Source organism: Myotis myotis, unplaced genomic scaffold (assembly GCF_014108235.1).
Source record: "Myotis myotis isolate mMyoMyo1 unplaced genomic scaffold, mMyoMyo1.p scaffold_m19_p_6, whole genome shotgun sequence".
NCBI lineage: Eukaryota > Metazoa > Chordata > Mammalia > Chiroptera > Vespertilionidae > Myotis > Myotis myotis.
In genome coordinates, this window is record NW_023416368.1 from 82,762,367 (window position 1) to 82,783,203 (window position 20,837).

General features: G+C 45.6%; 1 protein-coding gene across 3 annotated transcripts in view; it reads left to right on the forward strand.

The window, feature by feature from the left end:
• Positions 1-719: 719 nt before the first annotated feature.
• Positions 720-20,837, forward strand: part of ADGRE1 (adhesion G protein-coupled receptor E1) — a 55,255-nt gene continuing 35,137 nt past the window's right edge. The window contains exons 1-7 of one of the 3 annotated variants that reach the window (XM_036313532.1): positions 727-817; positions 1,743-1,775; positions 7,358-7,420; positions 14,758-14,904; positions 17,150-17,305; positions 17,426-17,545; positions 19,820-19,966. In XM_036313532.1, coding sequence (XP_036169425.1) covers positions 745-817; positions 1,743-1,775; positions 7,358-7,420; positions 14,758-14,904; positions 17,150-17,305; positions 17,426-17,545; positions 19,820-19,966 — 739 coding nt within the window. In that variant the 5' untranslated portion in view covers positions 727-744. Of the gene's footprint in view, positions 818-1,742; positions 1,776-7,357; positions 7,421-14,757; positions 14,905-17,149; positions 17,306-17,425; positions 17,546-19,819; positions 19,967-20,837 lie in introns of all 3 variants that reach the window. The other 2 variants (XM_036313533.1, XM_036313534.1) reach the window with 2 other exon arrangements.

The following is a 20,837-nucleotide window of genomic DNA, read 5'->3' on the forward strand; positions in this document are numbered from 1 at the left end:
GAAGGCATTCCCAGACCTCCACAGGAATGAGATTGTGTGTGTGTGGAGTTGGGGCCGGGAAGGGCTGGGCGTGCTGCTGTGCACCGTGGCGATGGCAGTGATGTGATCAGATACAGTGGAGAGCTGAGGAAGGTGAAATAGTCAAATCTCTAAACTTGGCAGAGGGCCCTGGATTCGAATCTTAGGTCCTCAGGCAGTCTTGGACCTGGCACATCTCCTCTCCAAAGCCTTCCTTTTCCATTTTTTTGGTAAAATAGGTGGAGTTGAAATTCCTACTTTGCGATGTTGACGCGGTGATGTTGTTAAATTTTGTTAGCCATGTGTCTAGCGCAGGGCCTGGTACGTGATAACGGAGCGCAGGGGCCCTGGAGCTTGGGGCTTGCTTCTTTCGGGGCAGGTGGCTGAAGCTCGTTTAGTATCGGCTGCAATAAAACAAGGTGATAAGAAATGGGAGACAGATGTTGGTTGGGAAGAAAAAAAGATCAGGGGGGAAGCTGAGAGAGAGAGAGAGAGAGAGAGAGAGAGAGAGAGAGAGAGAGAGAACAAACATAGCGGCCCACTAGCCAGACCAACTTCTCTTCTCAGTGGAGAAAGGAGAATTTGAGAGTTTGCACACTGTCTGCATGAGTGGCAGCAACTCAGCAAAAAAACGGTCCATGGGGCACTGGCAGTAATTGAGCAACTCCTGCTCCGCCCCCTCCTCCCCTTCCCCCGACATCCTCTGTTTTATTGGAAAGCCCGAGGATGCAGAGAAGGTCCTCCTCTTTGAATGGCAGGAGCAGCACGATGTGGACCTTCAGCCTGCTCCTCTTCTGGGGTGAGTGTGTGTTACATTCTGTCGAACTCAGAAGGCTTTTCTGGGGAGGCTCAGCCACAGCCTGACCTACAGGGAGATTGACCTGCTGGGAGGCAAGGGGGCCAGGCTGTACCCAGGCCTCTGTCATTGCTTCTAGGCCAGTCAAACAGCTGTGGGATGGCTGTGCCAACCTGGTAAAGTAGATGGGGGGGTGGGGGGGTTCTAAGAGTGGCTACCTGCCCACCCCTCCTGACCTGGCAAAGCGTAAAGATCTCATGAGCTGATGTAGGCAGCTCCCCAGGAAGAGCCTGCATTTTCCTTGTCACATACACACTCCTCCTGCTTTCATCACTTGCCCCAGAAATCGTTGGAACTTGCCCTAGTTGGTTTGCCTAGTGGTTAGAGCAGTGATGGCAAACCTTTTGAGCTCGGAGTGTCAGCATTTTGAAGAACCCTAACTTAACTCTGGTGCCGTGTCACATACAGAAATCTTTTTATATTTGCAACCATAGTAAAACAAAGACTTATATTTTTGATATTTATTTTATATAGTTAAATGCCATTTAACAAAGAAAAATCAACCAAAAAAATGAGTTCACGTGTCACCTCTGACACGCATGTCATAGGCTCGCCATCACTGGGTTAGAGCATCAGACTGTGGACTGAAGGGTCCAGGGTTGGATTCCAGTCAAGGGCACATGCCCAGGTTGTGGGCTCGATCCCGAGTAGGAGGTGTAAAGGAGGCAGCTGATTGATGATTCTCTCTCATCATTGGTGTTTCTATCTCTCTCCTCTCTCCTTTCCTCTCTGAAAGCAATAAAAATATATTAACAAAAAAAAGAAAGAAATCGTTGGCACTTAGGGAAACTTGGGGACTGGCTGGGTGACAGGGTGCGTGCCGGCCAGATCTCAGGTGCATCTAATGACCTCTTTTCTCTGTTTGCAGGTTGGCAGCCCTGGTCAACACAGGCGGATTTTGGTAAGAGACTCCCCCTGATTGAAGACAGTTGGACCTTGGATAAGTGCCTTCGTCCCTCAGTTTTGCCATCTGATTAATGGGTGCTGTATGACCCTGTGTGATGGGATAGTTGTGAGGATTCAGCCCCATGTGGAGCTGTTAAGAAGGGGCTCTGGAGTCACACTTCCTGGGTTTGAATCTTGGTCCCAGAGCCATTGCCATTGCCATGGGGACCTGGGGTGTTTTAGTAAATTCCAGGGACTTTAATTTCCATGAAAGTGAAGGTAAGAGGAGTGACTCCCACAGAGGTTATTTATTTATTTAAACCTTGTTGCTTTATTTTGCGCTTTTAAAATTCACAGAAAGATTCACAATATCTGCTTTCCCCCTTTGATCGCCAAGGCTTTATAAGACAATGAAAATGTGATCACATCAATTGGGCATACTCACAAACAATGGACAATATGCAAACACATTTTTTTAATGCAGAACATTTTGCAAAATACACAGTGGTACACATCAGAATTAATCTCTCCTAAAATTAGACTTTAAAGTTTAAAATTAAAAAACACACAGACAGATTTAACACAGACAAACCTACCAGAATAATGCTGGTGGCAAGCTTATTATAAACTGCTTTAAATGTTTAAATCTTAGCTATTGAACCTACATTTAAGTGCAGTTGTGAGTAAAAGTCCTATAATTGAATGAATTTCAAGAAAGTGAACAACTCTTTTGCCTCCATGGTAGCTTCTCAAGTTTATTATTTATTTATTTATTTATTTATTTTTTTTTTTAAATAAATCTTTATTGTTCAGATTATTACAGATGTTCCTCTTTTTCCCCCTCATAGCTCCCCTCCACCTGGTTCCCACCCCACCCCATGCCTTTATCCCCCACCACTGTCCTCATCCATAAGTGTAAGATTTTTGTCCAGTCTCTTCCCGCACCCTTCACACCTCCTTCCCCCTGAGAATTGTCAGTCCACTCCCTTTCTATGCCCCTGCTCCTATTATATTCACCAGATTATTCTGTTCATCAGATTTTTTTTATTGACTTAAGTTTTAGATTCACTTGTTGATAGATACATATTTGTTGTTCCTTTGTTGTTCATAATTTTTATTTTTGCCTTTTTCCTCTTCCTCTTCTTAAAGAATACCCTTCAGCATTTCATATAATCCTGGTTTGGTGGTGATGAACTCCTTTAGCTTTTTCTTGTCTGTGAAGCTCTTTATCTGACCTTCAATTCTACATGATAGCTTGCTGCGCAGAGTAATCTTGGTTGTAGGTTCTTGCTATTCATCACCTTGAATATTTCTTGCCACTCCCTTCTGGCCTGCATGGTTTCTGTTTGAGAAATCAGCTGACAGTCGTATGGGTACTCCCTTGTAGGTAACTGAGTTTCTTTCTCTTGCTGCTTTTAAGATTCTCTCTTTGTCTTTTACCCTTGGCATTTTAATTATGATGTGTCTTGGTGTGTTCCTCTTTGGATTTCTCTTATTGGGGGTTCTCTTCGCTTCCTGGACTTGTAATTCTATTTCTTTCATCAGGTAGGGGAAGTTTTCTGTCATTATTTCTTCTAATAGGCTTTCAATATCTTGCTCTCTCTCTTCTTCTGGTAACCCCATAATTTGGATGTTGGTACATTTGAAGTTGTCCCAGAGGCTCCTTACACTATCTTCATATTTTTGGATTCTTTTTTCTTTTTACTTTTCTGGATGGGTGTTTTTTTCTTCTTCGTATTTCAAATCTTTGACTTGATTCTTGGGATCCTCTAGTCTTCTGTTGGATCTCTGTATATTATTCTTTATTTCAGTCAGTGTATGCTTGATTTCTGACTGGTCCTTTTCCATTTTTTTTGGCATTCTCATTAAGATCCTTGAAGGTCTCACTAAGTTCCTCAGAGATTTGTAGAAGATTCTTGAGTAACCTTATAACTGTGGTTTTGAACTCCAAACCCAGTAAACTGCTTTCCTCAATTTCTTCCATTTGTGACATGTTTCTTTGTCTCCACATCTTGGCTACTTCCCTGTGTTGACAGAGTGGCTTTGTGTGGTAGGTGTCCCACTGGGCCCAGTGGCTCAGCCTCTCCAATCACCTGAGGTGGACACTCTTGGTGCACCCCTCCGTGGGCTGGGTGCACAGTCCAGTTGTAGTTAAGCCTTGAATGCTGTTGGTATCCCTGGGAGGAAATGACCTCCAGGCCAATTAGCTGTGAGGACCCGCTGTGCCTATAGTGGAAGAACTGCTGTGCTGGAGACGCCCTTATGGGGCAGGATTTGCTTCAGTGGGGCTTTGGTGCTCACTGAGTCTGCCTCTTGAGTGTGTCACTTATGGATGTGAGGAGTTGAAATCTTGTATCTGACCACTGGGTACACTGGCTTCTGGATCTCCAAGGAGGTGCAAATTCAACCACTGTGTGAGTCCGCCCAACAGTACCTACTGCAAGATCTGCAGATTTCTCCTCTTTGTTTGGGGTTTGGAAATTTTGGAGCTCTCTGACTCAGCTGCAGTTTTTTAGGTTAGGCTGCAAAAGGGCAGGTGATTCATTTGTGCTGCTGCGCACAGGTTGGGTGGGGCGGGGTCTCAGAGAATCACCGGGGTGGAGCAAACAGTGATGGCTGTTGTCAGCAGTCTCCGCGACTCCATGCATCTCCACATCTCATTGTCTCCATCTCAGTGTCTCCGCATCCCCGAGTCCTGCGCCCCCACAGTAACAATGATCCCTGCGAGCAGTTCTGTAAGAAAGCCACCCTCACTTTCTGACCCAATGCCAGACAGTCTGGTTTCTCCCCGTAAGAGTCTGGGTCCCTAGAGACTCCCTGGAAACAAGGTCAGTACAGTCGGGAGCTTGTATCTCCCTTCCCACGCACCCAGGAGCAGCCCGGTTCACACGCCTCCATACCTCTGCTCTTGGCGCCTCCACACCTCCGACCCAGCCTCAATGCGCTTTTTTCCTTCTAGTTGTAGAACTTCCACTCAGCCAGCTTTCCCATGGTTCTGGATGATCACCGTTTTGTCTTTTCGTTGTAGTTTTAATGTGGTTGTGGGGAGCGGCACGTACAGGTATATACCCTATGCCACCATCTTGGTTGTTCCTCAAGTTTATTTTTTAAATTGTGACATCCTGACTAAAGAAAATGGATCCTGGGCCTATAACACGTAAGGAGAAGAAACCCATGGGACAGGGGAGAAACAAAATCAGTACATTTATTCTTTCTAAGGTGGTTGTAACAAACAAAATCATTGCTCACATCTATATATATAAAAGGCTACTATGCAAAGTGTCCCTCAGTTTGACCACTTGCTATGATGTGCGCTGACCACAAGGGGGCGGTGAGGAGGGAAGGAAGGCCCCGGCGAGCAGCCAGATGGCCCCAATCAGCCCTGATCACTTGGCCAGGCCTAGGGATCCTACCTGTGCACGAATTTCATGCACCAGGCCTCTAGTGAATAAAGAATACCAGAGATAATATGTGGGGTTGAGTTTTGGCTATGTACAACATCTAAATGGCAAAAATAACGATTCAAGTTGGTCTTATATAGGAGACGTAAGAAAATAATTGTTGCCTTCAATTCAATTTTAAATTTGTGGAATGGCATAATACATTTTTTGAGGTCCCTATTCCAGGATCTGCTAAAATTATTTATACTGCTATTTCCATATTTAATAAGATGTTTATCTACTCTGGGTAGCTGTTAAGATAGTATCAATAAAGGCCACTAAAAATGATGCCAGAATTCAGGTGAGAAGAGAGTGGAAATGGGAAGAGGATGGGAGGATAATGACATTGGGTAGTAATAACAAACATAATTTTGAAGGTTTCCTAACTAATGCCACAAAATTATATATGTTGGCTAAATGCCACTGGACAGCTGGAAGTGATCAGGAAATGAGTGGAATATCCTAATTGTCCCAGTTAGATTCCTCACTAGCCTGTTATTTGGATGGCTAGCTCATGAGGGATGGTTTACACAAACTGCTGGGTCAAAGGACACTTCACAATAAAATCCTGTTTTCTAAGTAAAGGGACCTAAATTAATGTCTGTGCGAGGCTTACTACATATTCTGCTTTGTTTCTCCCAAGAACACTTTTGAAGAATCCCTTAGAAAAGCAGCAAAACAAATAACTTTTTAGACTACAAAGAGATTAACCAAGACATAATCAGTAAATAGTTTAATCATGGATATGTTATCAGTCTTCTCTCTAAAGATAGGGAATATGGGCCAATGGCAAAAAAAAAAAAAAAAAAAAAAATGTAGCTCTACTACTCCCTCAAATTATAAATTTTTTTCTTTCAATTAGAAATTTTAAAAGAAATTTCAGCTTTAAAATGGACCTCATCTTTCACCTCAAATTACCTACATATGATGTCGTTTAAGACACACACAAGAATTTCGGGATTATTTTAATAGAAGACATTAATTTAGGTTCCTTTACTTAGAAAACAGGCTTTTATTGTGAGGTGTCTTTTAAGAGATTTAAGTGCTCTAGGTACTGTCATGAGAATTTATACTCAAAAGATACCAAGGCACTCAGAGTTTATTTGGATCTTATACTTAAACATATTAAAACTAACAAGGCCTAAGATAAGCAAGCAACAAGTCAATAAGATCACAACTTAAAATTCTTACATTTTCACATGGTATCAGTGACTATGAAATGCAAAAAGTCTTATAAATGTTTAAGTGTGATGATCTCTGAAAATGACACTAGCGTGACCAAACAAATGACCACATACTATGGAAGACTACAGCACATGAATAAGTACGGAAAGCTGTTCTCCAGAACTTGAAACATTACTTGACCCATCATTTTAGAGGGGGGGAAAGATAAGTAGTTAATTAGAAGGCTCTACACGTAGATAAAACAAATTCTAATTAAAATATCTTAAGACTACTTTAGATGTTTATTTGATCTTGGAACTGTGGTCAACATCATGAAGTACTTCTCTTCCTCAAAAAAAAAAAAATCCATATTTTAAGGATTTACACAATCAGGGGGACGGGTGGGGCGGGAGGGGGGGCGGGGTCTAGTATTTTTTTTTTTTTTTTTTGCCTGAGCAAGTAAATTTTTTAAAAGGCTCCTCAAAGCCTTGACTAGTGGTGTCATATTCTGCAATGAAATGCTTGAGTTCTTCCACACACCGTTCACCTATTTCATGTAAATTCTGTCTCCATGCAAACTGTATGGACTTTTCTAATGAAGGATCTTTTCCAATCGGCGTTTTCCCAACCATCCCGAAAGTTTCACAGCCTTGTCGGCAAACCTGTTTAATCTCTCTCTCTTTTTAAAAAAAAAAAAAAAAATTTTGTTGATTTCAGAGAGGAAGGGACAAGAAGAGAGAGAAACATCAATGATGAGAGAGAATCGTTGATTTGCTGCCTCCTGCACACACCCTACTGGGGATCGAGCTGCAACCCAGGCATGTGCCCTTGATTGGAATCGAACCTAGGACCCTTCAATCCATAGGCCGACGCTCTATCCACTGAGCCAAACCAGCTGGGGCAATCTCTTTGGTTTTTGATGCTATTGCTTTGGAGCGGCCGTTTAGCTGACTGTCTTCAAATAATCCCATGCCTTCTGCTGCATTTGACTCAGGTTCTTCTGACTGGTCGGTGAACAGTGATGCTGTGGATCCTGCCTCAACCTTAGGAACTCCAAGTACGTTCCTTTCATCTGCCTTCTCTCACTTCTCAGTAGCCCCCTTGCCTGCAGCCTCGGCAGGCTCCTTTTGAGTTAGCTGACCGGGTTTGTCTCACATCTTCGATGAAGGAGCTGCTGCAGAACTTGAGGGGGAAGTGCCTTTTGGTGTTTTCACAGACCGAGCAGGTCTCTCTTGGCTTTCCTTCATGCTTCCGTGTGCCGTGAGCTGCAGCACGCACGGGTTTTCCGGGTTGAGACTGATGGAAAGAGTAAGTTTTGCTTCTTTCTGGAGAGAAGCTTCTACTACGGACACTGGAGCCAGGTCTGCTGTGTGCAGGGTCCTTTCTGTCAGTGGGCGATTCTCTTAAACACGGAGTTTCTCTTTTATGAGGAGACCGGTCTCTGACACCAGGGAAGCATGGAAACTTTTTCTTTTTTTTTTTGAATCAGGTAATTTTACCTATGTTTATTAAACTGACTGAGTTAGAGGATCAGTGCTGGGGTCCAACCCCAGCAGGTCCAGGGGTCCCCAAAGGTGTGGACAGAGTCAGCGAAGAAGGAATGACACGGAGACAGCGTTCAGTTGATCAGCAGCCTAGCCAGGATCTCTAGCCAAGTTCTGGTCAGGATCTCCAGCGAAGTTCTGGTTAGGATTTCCAGCCAGGTTCTGTGTTCATGTTCTCTTGCTAGGTTCTCCAGCCAGGTTCTCCAGGTTCTCCAGCCAGGTTCAGTAGTCATGTTCCCTCGCTAGGTTCTGTCCAGGTTCTCCAGCCAGGTTCGGTCACCAGGTTCTAGTCAGGTTCTCTTAACATGTTCTATCCAGGTTCTGTAGCCAGGTTCTGTCTCTAGGTTCTTCAGCCAGGTTCTCTCGCTAGGTTCTGTGTCTAGGTTCTGTGGCCAGTTTCTGTCCAGGATCTTTTGCCATGTTCTCTCGCTAGGTTCTGTCTCTAGATTCTGTGGCCAGTTTCTGTCCAGGATCTTTTGCCATGTTCTCTCCAGCGAAGTTCTTCTGTCTCTAGGTTCTGTGTAGGTTCTGTGTCTAGGTTCTGTGAAACTTTTTCTTCTAAATCCATCTCTCATGTCCCTGTATTCAGACTGGTGGCGTCCAGAATGATCATCTCTTGCCCACTGGTAGTGAGATGCATCTCCTCTGTGAGGCGGACCACTTCTTCCATCATGAGAAGAACCGTGGCCCTCCTCCCAGTCTCGGTAGCCAGCATGACTGGCTTATCTACTGTAGCTTCCTTCAATGGCCTGCCTAGCCGTGTGGTTTCTTTGTCATGATATTAACTGCTCCCTGGTAGCCGTCACTGGGGTGATTTCGAGGAGGTGCCGTTCATAGTCATGTCGTCCCTCAGAACACATTGCATCTCTTCTGTGAGCCCATCTTGGGCGGTAACCAAGGATAACGGGGCCATGAGCATGGTCGTTTTGGCTGGCCATAAGTCTGTCTGTAAGATACTAGCTTCAGGAAAGGCTCTGGGCTCCAGGCTGCTGCCACGCAGGCTCCCATGGAGTGGTTAGAGGCCTGGTCTGTGTGCTTTTTCCAAACTCCACTATGTCTCTTCACCCTCAAATGCATAGGCATGACTGCTGCCCGATTCAAATGCAGTGCAAGACTCCCAAGTCCTGCCATGGAAAATGCCCGCCTGCTTGGGGCCACCCCTGTGAGCCGTCCCCCTGCCCCCCCCCCTTCCCACAAAGGGAAACCACGCTCACTCAATCCCACAGAGTTTTGATGAAGATAAAAGAAAGTAAGACAGAGGCAATGCTGAAAATGGGATATAGTAAGTGCTCAATTAAATTAGCCCTTCCTCACCTCCTCCTCTTCTCCTTTTCTTCTCCTCCTCTTTCTCCTGTTCCATTTCCTCCTCAGAGAAACATGAATTACCTGGTTCTTATTGTCTTGGCTGCAGATAATCCAAAGCTGGTAGCCAATGTGGGGGCATAGCCAGGGTAACGACCAGGTCTCCCGGACTCCTTCCCGGCATCAGTTCACCCCACTTTACCCTTGTCTTGTATTCTGACCCGTGGTGTGATCTGGGGCAGGTTGAATCTATGCTACTGGGCCTCCCTTCCCACATCTGTACCCTGCGGTAGTAGCAGGAACCAAAAGTAGGTTGACCGACAATCCCAGCTGGTCCCAGACTTGGAGTGTGAGGACCCGGGACACTGGACTTTGGGTGCTAACACCCTGAGGGCCCTGGAAAAAGACTTGTTCACCTCACCTTGCAGTGTTTTTGTGGAGACTGTAGAAAATGCGTGAAAGGGACCGACGAAAGGAAAGTTCTGGTTATACTTTAAAAGCTCTCTGCTTGCCCTAACCAGTTTGGCTCGGTAGATAGAGCGTCGGCCTGGGGACTGAAAGGTCCCAGGTTCAATTCCAGTCAAGGGCATGTACCTTGGTTGCGGGCACATACCCAGTAGGGGATGTGTAGGAGTCAGCTGGTCGATGTTTCTCTCTCATCGATGTTTCTAACTCTCTATCCCTCTCCCTTCCTCTCTGTAAAAATCAATAAAATATATTTAAAAATAAATAAATAAATAAAAGCTCTCTGCCTCTCTAAGCCACTTTTTTTGCTTAGGTTAATGAAGTGACCACCAGTTAAGTTGTTTTGCTCATGATTGAGCATCGTGTGTGTCTCAGATGGGCTGCTGAAGTGGCCTTTGGCCTGTTCTCCCGCCTTCCTGCCCTCCCAGCAGCGGCCAGATAGCACCTGTGAGCATCTGAGTTGGTCTTGTCCTTCCTCTGCCCAGAGCCCTGTAGGGCTCCCACCTCCCTCAAGGTAGAGCCAAAATTCTCCCCAAGGCCCACCAGACCCTGCATGACCTGCCCCATCCCTTCCCCGCCCTCACCTCCTCCCTCCCTCCCTCTGCTCCAGCCACATGGGCCTCATTGCTGTTCCTCCAACACACCAGGCCCAGTCCTGCCTCAGGACCTTTGCATATACTGGGCCTTTTACCTGGGATGCTCTTGCCCTGTCTAAACACCTGGATCCCTCCAGCATTATCTTTGTGTTTCAGCCCATGTGTCATCTTCGCAGCGACTACCCTATTTTTGACATTGTATGACTCACCCGCTCCTCTCTGGATTATCCGCTCTGTGATGGTTGATAATTTTGTGTGTCTTGTTCCACTGTTGAGTCTACCATGCCTAGGAGAATCCCGGCATATAGTAGGTATTTGTATTAGTCAGGGCTCTCCAGAGAAACAGAACCAACAGGGTGGACATCTATATATCTTGATATATGCATTCATATATGTAAAGATATACTACAAGGAGTTGGCTCACTTGGTTACAGCAGTTGGCAAGTCCCAAGATCTGCCGGGTGAGGTGCACAGGTCCTGAGTCAGGAAAGGACTTGGGGAACCGAGCAAAGGTGAGCACAGCTGATGGGACAGGGCGGGAGATGAGCTGGAGAGGTTGGCAGGTGCTCAGGCTCAGGGGAGTGGGCTGCTGTTCTGGTTGGCAGCAGACTTGAGCTGGGCAGATAGCGCTAGAGGAAGAAAGCTTTGGGGATCTGAGCGGGGAGACCGCAAGTGGCGATGTGCCGGAAGTCTGCAGAGAGAAAGGTTGGCTCTGCAGATGAAAGAGGAAGCTGGAAATGAGAAGAAAGATACAATCTGAGTGCAGGAAAGGGAAATAACAAAACATTTGCAGAAGGCAAAAAACCCCGGTTCTCAAGATCCGAATCATGATAATTCATCTATGACGTTTTCATAGCACTTTTCATAAAGAGCTTTCCTGTGATATCCCATCCTACCTACCAGTTGATGTCAGCAATATTGTTGACCCCTCTCTTTCTTTCATGCCCCCTACCCAACCCACTGGCAGATCCTATTGGCGTTAACTTCAGAATAAATCCAGAATCTCTTGCTTCCCGCTGCTCCCACCGCTCACCTGGACAAGCGCAGACGCCTCCTGCCTTGTCATACTGCCTCTGGCCCTCGCCAGTTCACCTTTCCCCACCAGTGGCCAGAAGGTCATGTACAACCTGTCATGTTGCTCCCCTCCCCTGCTCTAAACTCTCCCGGGGCTCCCATCTCTCTCTGATAGAAAGCTGAAGCTTTACCATGGTCTAGCACTGTGGTCGGCAAACTCATTAGTCAACAGAGCCAAATATCAACAGTACAACGATTGAAATTTCTTTTGAGAGCCAAATTTTTTTAAACTTAAACTATATGGGTAGGTACATTGTTATTAACTTAATTAGGGTACTCCTAAGGCTTAGGAAGAGCCACACCCAAGGGGCCAAAGAGCTGCATGTAGCTCCCAAGCTGCAGATCCTACATGATCTGGCCATCCCTCATCTGCTCTGCTCCAACCACACCAGCCTCCTTGGAATTCCATGAAATCGTCCTTTATCCTTGCCTTTTCCTCTGCCTTAATAGCTCCCTAGCCCACTCACTCACCTCCTTCAGGTCTTTGCTCTGATGTGACCTTCTCAGTAAGGTCTTTATGACTGAGCAACAACTGTGTACCAGGCACTGTTCTATGCATTTAGGACACGGCAGTAAACGAGACACAAACCGCTGCCTTCTGGGAGCTCACAGTCCATCAGGGCAACAGACTTGAAACAACCAATTCTATAGGTTTTTCTATAGAATTGTCTTAGAAAGGGCATGAAAATGTCTTCCATTTCCAGCCAGACTTACTTCTTCTTGCGTAGCAGTGGTGGAAATCATGCACTTTGGGGGGTTGACAGGCCTGGCGCTGCCACTTACCAGCTGTGTGTCCTTGGGCAAGTCACTTAACCTCTCTGAGCCTGTTTTCCACATCCATGCAGTGGGAATTGGATCAGTTTCCTGTTGCTGCTGTAACAAGTGACCACACACTTGGTGGCTTAACGCAACAAGAACATTATCTTACAGTTCTGGAGGCCAGAAGTCCAACATGGGTCTCATTGGGCTGAAATGAAGGTGTCCGCAGGGCTGAGTTCCTTTCTGGAGGTCCTGGGGGAGAATCTGTTTTCTTGCCTTTTCCAGCTGCTAGAGATCAACTGTATCCCTGGGCTCGTGTCCCCCTCCTCCATCTTCACAGCCACCAATGGCTGGCTGAGGCTGTCTCTCATTGCATCACTTTGACTCTGCCTCTCCTGCCTTCATCCTTCACTTATAAAGACACTGTGATTACATTGGCTCCTCCTCGATAATCCAGGATGACCTCCATATCAAGGTCATGTGATCAGCAATCTTAATTCTATATGCAACCTTAATTCCCCCATTTTGTGTAGCATAACATATTCACCTGGTCCAGGGATGGGACGTGGTCATCTTCAGGGAAGCCATTATTCTGCTGACCACAGGAATGATAACATCAAGTGAGCGTCTTCCTTAGCACCTGGAGTCTGCTTCTGTCTGTGGCTTTGTCCTCCTGGATCTCAGTGTGGCGAAGAGCTAACCCCACAAATAACTGAGCAATTACAATTGTAATGAATGTCACAAAGAAGGAGCACACGTAGCTATGGGGAGTCAGGGAAGGCTTCTTGAAGGAAGTGACATTTAAGTAAGACCTGAAGAATAAATAGGAACTGGTTAGGCAAAGCAGAGGCAAAGGGAACAGCATGTGCAAAGGCCCTGTGGTGGGAAAGCTAGAAATGGAGACTGACATGAGATGAGGCTTAAAGATGTGGTTGGGTCTAGTCACTGGGGGCTATTTGGGTCATGTTAAATAATTTAGATTTTAATTCTGGGTGCAACAGGCAGGATTACAGGGAGGGGTGGGGTGGATAATCAAATTTGCACACAGAGATGATTGCAGGGCACGATGAGGGATGTAGGACTAATTGTACAATCCAGAGGAAGATCTATACCCAACATAACCGTGGGGATGGAGAGAAGTGAGTAGATGCAGTGAGAATGATAGTTGGGAGGGAGAGGGAGAATCAACATGGGAGAGACTCACTAAATGTGAGGGTGAAGGCTACACAGGGAAACTGAGGTACAGAGGTGAAATCACGTGTTCCAGGGCTGGATTGGCTAAAGTGTATCTCAGGCCTCCTCTGACCTGCTGAATCAGCATCTGATATCCTAAGCTCTCCTGGGGATCCCAGGTGAGGCAGAGGCTGCTGATCTGCGACCATACTTGGAGTAGCAAGGGTCCAGGTCAGTGCATCTCACACTTTCATGGGTCCACTGATCATTCGGGGATCTTGTTACAGTGCGGGTTATGATGCAGCAGATCTGGGCAGGGCCTGAGATTCTGCTTCCACCAGGCTTCGTACTGGTGCCACTGGCCATGGACCACACTTTGAGAAAGAAGGGTCCTAGATCTTCAGGGTCCTTGATGAGCACTCTTGGTCACTGTGTCAGTTTCTCAGGGCTGCCGTAACAGGATAGAGATTTATTCTCTCACAGGTCTGGAGGCCAGAAGTCCAAAATCCAGGTGCTTCCTCTGAAGGCTCCAGGGGGAGAATCTGTTCTCTGCCCCTCTCCCAACTTCTTCTGTTGCCAGCATTCCTTGGCTTGTAGACCCATCACTCTAATCTCTGCCTCCGTCATCACATGGTCCTCTCCCTATGTCTCTGTACCTCTCCTCCATTTCTTAAAAGGACACCAATCGCCCTAGCTGGTTTGGCTCAGTGGATAGAGCATCGGCCTGCGGACCAGAGGGTCCCAGGTTCGATTCCAGTCAAGGGCACATGCCCAGGGTTGTGGGCTCGATCCCCAGTAGTGGGCGTGCAGGAGGCAGCCAATCAATGATTCTCTCTCATCATTGATGTTTCTCTCTCTCCCTCTCCCTTCTTCTCTGAAATACAAATATATATTTTTTTATTTTTTTTTTATTTTTTATTTTTATTTTTTATTTATTTATTTTTAAAAATATATTTTATTGATTTTTTACAGAGAGGAAGGGAGAGGGATAGAGAGTTAGAAACATCGATGAGAGAGAAACATTGATCAGCTGCCTCCTGCACATCTCCCACTGGGGATGTGCTCGCAACCCAGGTACATGCCCTTAACCGGAATCAAACCCGGGACCTTTCAGTCCGCAGGGCGACGCTCTATCCACTGAGCCAAACCGGCTTCGGCCAAATATATATTTTTTTAAATAAAGGACACCAATCATGTCAGATTAAGGGACCATCCTACTCCAGTATGATCTCATCTTAACTCACATCTTTTTTTCTTTTTTGCTATAGTATTCCATTTTAATATTTAATGCTAACTCACATCTTAATGACATCTACAAAGACCCAATTTCCAAATAAGTTCATGTTCTCAGGGTCCAGGATTTAGGACTTCAATATCTTCACAGGGGACCCAAAAACAGTTGCCTTCTTGTTCTCCCACTGGTTTTCCCTGCAGCTCCACTCTGGTGCCGTAACACAGGATCTTCTTTTTCTGCTGCCTAGATACGAATGAGTGTTGGGACACCACCACGTGTCCAGCTTATGCCATCTGCACCAACACTGTGGGAAGTTACTACTGTACTTGTAAACGAGGCTTCCTGTCCAGCAACGGACTGACACAGTTCAGAGGCCCAGGGGTGGAATGCAAAGGTGAGTGCACACCTCCTCAAAATCCTCTAGAAAGTTAGGTGGAAGCTGGCAGATGTAGGTACTTTGTTCCTTCCCCCCAAACATTATTTCCTCCCACCTTCCTTTTCCTCCCTTCCTTCCTTCCTTCCTTCCTTCCTTCCTTCCTTCCTTCCTTCCTTCCTTCCTTCTTCCTCATTCATTCTCTCTCTCTCTCTCTCTCTCTCTCTCTCTCTCTCTCTCTCTCTCTCATGAAAATGATTCCTGGTCATTAACATTTTCAATGATTAGAGATTAGAATTACAATAAATAAAAATAAAGAACATGCTATTTATCAATATCCACTGATCTCATGTTGGGGACCCTTCTTCTGCCTCTCCATGTAGATAATAAGATTTTCTAACACCTATTGAGTGCCAGGCCCTGTGAAAGGGCTTTAGGTGCATTTCCCCATGTAATCGAGTGTAGCAGTGGGATGCGTCTCCATTGGAAAGATGAGGAAATTGAGGCTCCAAGAGCTGAAATGACTTGTGTAGCGTCATGCAGTTGAAATGAAATTCAAACCCAGGTCTTTCTGACTCTAGTGGCGGTCTCTTCACACATTACTTATTTGCCACACTCTAGTTGTGAGGTGTTGGGGAAATGAATTTAATCTCTCCAAGCCTCAATGTTTCTATCTGTAAAATAGGTACTAGTATTTAAGAGCATCTACCTCCAAGGATAGTTGGGAAGAATAAATGCAATAATGTTTGCAGTGTGCTAGGCACATATACAATTCCAAGAGCTACTATTAACATAAATAATATAAACTCAAATAGTTCCCAGAATGAGCTAAGTTCTTTGTCTGCATTTCTTATATTTAGACCCCAATTCTCCTCTTGGCAATAAAGATCTGTCTGTGCCTTTGAATAAGATCAGGGGTCTGTAAACTTTTTCTGTCTGGGGACAGATATTTTGGAGGTTGTAAGCCTTACAATCTCTGTCATGACTACTCAATGCTCCAGCTGTATTGCAAAAGCAGCCGTAGATGATACATAAATGAATGGATGTGACTGTGTGCTAATAAAACTTTCTTTACACAAAATGGATGTGGTGGACTGAATTTGACCCGTGGGCTGTAGTTGGCTGAATAAGATAAATCATTTCTATCATTATAGTTCCCAGGGAGCCCCAGCCATCTTTCTTTATGCTATAGTTCATGGATTATTCAGTGAGCTCAGTAGTACTGATGGGCCCTGGTTTTTAAATTTGCGGTGAAATGAACATTCCTCATCTAGAAAGTGATGGATACTACAGCCGGGATTTTGTCCACTCTGTGTCTGTGACCCCCCCAGTACAATGCATCAATAGATATTTGTCAAATGAAGGAACATGTTCTTCTTTATGTCATCTCCAGATTTTATCATCCTGTTATTGACACTTAGGTTGTTTCTAAAGTTTTATAACTTCAAGCAAAGCTGAGATGAATATCCCTGTGATCTTATCTTGGCGGACAGTGGAGTTCCAGATTTCTCTTTAGGAGAGGTGCAATTTGCCAGGAGAGAGCTATAGGAGATTTGCCTCGAAGTTTTATTTGCATGAAGGTACATAGCAAGTGTTTGTTTAGGGTGGCTTGATAGAGCAGGGCTACCCCATGGTACCACAATTGCACAATTCAATGGGTGCTTCAATGAGTAAGTTCCTAGAGGTGGTTTTGCAAGGTGTTCTCGACTGGGTAATAGACAACTGCAAACTTAGTGCCTAAAACAATAACAATCATTTACTTTGTTCATGAATGAATCCACAATTGGGGTTGAGTTTGGTGAGGACAGCTTGTCTCTGTGCCACACAGTGTCAGTTGAGTTGGCTCATGTGGGAGTTAGAGGACCCACTTTGAAGAGGGCCCACTCACATGGCTGGCAAGCTGGTGCTGGCTGTTGGCTGGCTGCTCCACCAGGCCTGTGGGCTGGAGGTCTTAGTTCTTCTCCACGCGGGCTGCTTTTTCATGGCTCGTTGGGCTTCCTCACAGTATGGCGGCTGAGTTCTAAGAATGAGTATCTCAAGAGAACAATGCATGCTTTTTTTTATAACCTTGAGTGTCACTTCCTCCATAGTCGAAAGCATGCTCAGATTCACGGGGAGGGAACATAGACCTGCTGCTTGATGAAAGGAGTACCAAATTCGCACTAAATGAAGGGCATAAGGAATGGAAGACTTTATAACCATCTTTGAAAATAGTCTTTTATACAGGATGAGGCAGATTTGTAACTCTGGCTCTTTCTCTGTCTAGATGTAGATGAATGTTCTTCAAGTCCCTCAAAATGTGGTCCTAACTCAGTCTGCAAAAACCTGCCGGGGAGGTACAAGTGCAGCTGCTTGCCTGGTTTCTCTTCTCCCACTGGGGATAACTGGAGCCCGGAAAAGCCCGGCCATTTCTCCTGTACAGGTAATGCTCCTGGGCTCTGCATGGGTCTTTGGCGGCTAGCTACCACTGAGTTGGGCACATGCGTATTTAACCTTGGACAGCCAGTCTTCTGTCTGCTCACTCTCCTCTGCTGCTCCGCAGACATCGATGAATGCCTCGACAGTGGAGTCTGCCCAGAGCATTCTGAGTGTGCCAACTCTTTGGGAAGCTACAGTTGCCACTGCCAAGATGGATTCATCTTTAACAACTCTCTCTGTGAAGGTATGGAAGACCGGCTCTTCTTCATTTACCTACTTAACGAAGCATCACTTCATTTGATGATCCTATGAGATAGGGATGCTGATCCTCATTTAAGACTGAGGAAATGGAAGTTCAGAGAGATGAAGTCACTTGCTCAAGGACACACAGCCATTAACGTGGAAGAGCTGGGATTTGAACTCCGTTGAGATCTTACGATGAATTAAGCAGTGGGGTCAGGAAGTACTTGAGAGTATGGGAGGCTCTCAAGTGCTCTTTCTCCCAGGGGACATTGGCCATGTCTGAAGACATTTTTTATGGCCACAACTGGTGGTGATGATGGGGTTGTGTGTGCTATTGTCATCGAGAGGGTAAGGCGCATTACAAAGCACAGGACAGCTTCCCATAATCAAAAACCATCTGATGGTGGGCAACGGTGCACTGGCCACCATAACAAGAAATTAGCTTCAGGCTGAAGAACGAAGCAGGCAACTCCATAGAGTATGACAGAATTTATTACAGATTACTTACTTATGGGAAGATTAGATCAGAACAGCCAGTCCGCACAGATTATTCCCCACTTCCAGACCCCTGTTCCAGTGCTTTGGTATAGTATAACTCAGGCCATAATGATTGACAAGAGAAAGGGACAAAGAATGCAGTACAGCAATGCCAGGGGCCATACCTCCTTGTGGTCTTGTGACAGATGGCCAGTTTGATATTTGTCTTGGTTGTCATGGCATTCTGGCCATTACTAACAAAAATATTTGTGGCTACAGTTTAAGGAACATAGATATTCATCAACTAGAAGGCTTTGATCTGCTTGCTAAGGACAGTGAGGTTAATCACAGCATGAAACTTAAAATGAAATGAGATCTGGACGCAAAAATGGAGTTGGTTTTGTTCACACCTACCTCCCTATGAAAATGATCCCGTCCCAAATGTCAGTGGTGCTAAGGTAGAGACACTCTGTTGTAGGGAGACCCAAACTTCAGCACTTTCTCCTAAAAGGTGTTTAAATTAAGACCTGAGAGTTTCCCTTGATCCTCTGTCTCCTTCCATATTGAATCAGTCATCAGTCTTGGGTGACTGACCTGGTAAATGGTCTGGAATGTCTCCATTCTTCCCCATCTTTGGTCCAAACACCATATGGTTTACAGCAGTCTTGGTCTTGCTCTTTGATTCTGTCCCCACATTGCAGTCAGAATGTTCTCACCAAGGGCAGGGAGTCTGTATTCTCCATGTTCATTTGGAGAGAGTGGCTGCATGACATGCTCAAACCTCATTATATTCTCTTGCCTTGGAGTCAGAGACATTTGAAGTCAGTCCATTTGTAGCAGTTAGCTATTGCTGACTAACAGATGACCCCGAAAGTCAGTGGCTAAAAACCACCTCATTTATTTAACTCTCAGTTCCATGTCTTGGCAGTTGAGGTTGGGCTTTGCTGGCCAGTTCTTTGGGTCTCAACTGGAGTTGTTCGTGGGTCTGCGGTCAGCTGGGGGTCAGTTTTGCTGATCTTGGCTGGGCTGTCCACCTATCTGGGGCCATCCATCTCTCTTCCACTTTGTCTTTTATTCTTCGTTAGGCCAGCCTAGGGTTTGTTCATATGGCAGAAGCCACAAGAATGAGCAGAAACAAACAACCCTCTATAGCAGTGGTTCTCCACCTTTTGGCCCTTTAAATACAGTTCCTCATGTTGTGACCCAACCATAAAATTATTTTCGTTGCTACTTCATAACTGTAATGTTGCTACTGTTATGAATCGTAATGCAAATATCTGATATGCAGGATGGTCTTAGGCGACCCCTGTGAAAGGGTCGTTCGACCGCCAAAGGGGTCGCGACCCACAGGTTGAGAACCGCTGCTCTAGAGGTATAAGTTTGGAACTGGCACCACATCGCTTTCACTGCATTCTATTGGCCAATGCAAGTCACTGGGCCAGCTAGAGCCAGGGGTGGGGGAACAACTCCACATCTTACAGAAAAAGAGTGGCAGAGCCCACATCCCAGGGTGTAGGTACAGGGAGCAGTGAAAGACCATGAACACCTCTGTAATCTATGATTGTTATGTTTTAAAACTATTTGCCACCCTTTTGTTTACACACTGTTGGCCAACATTTATTCTCCCCAAGCGCATCTCACTGCCCAGGATGTGAGGAAGAAGGGGGAATATGGGTATTGGGGAGCAGCAGCACTGTGTGCCACCTGTTAGGAACATATAGAGGGGGTCTCCTGCTTGCAATCTCCTGTCCTCAATTCCTCACCTGCCTTGATCTGGGTTTTCATTTCCACTCATTAGATGTGGATGAATGTGCCGATCCCAGAGCTTGCCCGGAGCATGCGACCTGTCACAACGGTTTTGGAAGCTACTCTTGTGTCTGCAACTCAGGATTTGAATCCAGCAGTGGAAACAGGAGTTTCCATGGCCCAGGAGGAATGTGTGAAGGTAGGTGGAGGGGTCTTTTGGTGATCCAGGTCCTGTTTGCAAAGACAGCAGTGGTGGGGCAGGAATCAGGGTGGATCTCAGCTGAGTTCAAAGCCCTCATCTACAAAGGGGAAGCCAATCATAATTCATTTTTTCTTTCATTCACTCATGCATTCACTCAACAAATACTTCTGGAGCACCTACTTTATGTGAGGCACTATTCTAGGGATGGTAGATACAATGGTGAGAAACACCGGCAAAAATATTTATTTTCCTGTAACTTTTCATCTCATGTGGAGGGAGACAGGTAACAAAAATAAATGCACGTATCTATTGTGTGTCTGGAATAGTTAAAGGAAATGAAGACAAATAAGGCAGGGAAGGCAGATAGTGCTGGAGAAGATTTCTAATTTTATTAGAGCAAAGGCCACAATTAGAAGTGGGTATTTGAGAAAGATCTGAAGACACTGAGGGAGTGAGATATTGGGTATCTGGGGAAGGGTGTTCCAGGCGGAGGGAACAGCAGGTACAAAGGCCTGGAGGCAGGCTCTCAGCCAAGGCCCGAAGCTCTTCCATATGTGACCTCCTTCGGTCTTCCCAAGTGATATTTTATACTCATTTTTGAGATGAGAAAACAGAGCCCCCATTGTGGCGGAGTCACTCTTCCAATGTCAAATAGGCAGGAGTTAGGAGGGTCAGCACCTGAGCTGTGCCTAGGTTCACATCCAAGATGTCCTGCCCTCCAACCCTCCACTCTGATACATCTTAGTTGTTATTATTATTAATAATATAGTGATTCCTTGGAGAGGGGCTGGCATTCACCAGGGAAAGAAGGAGTGGATGAGTTTGAGTTCTGAGGGAACACAGGTGAGAGAGAAGAGTCTTCATGAAC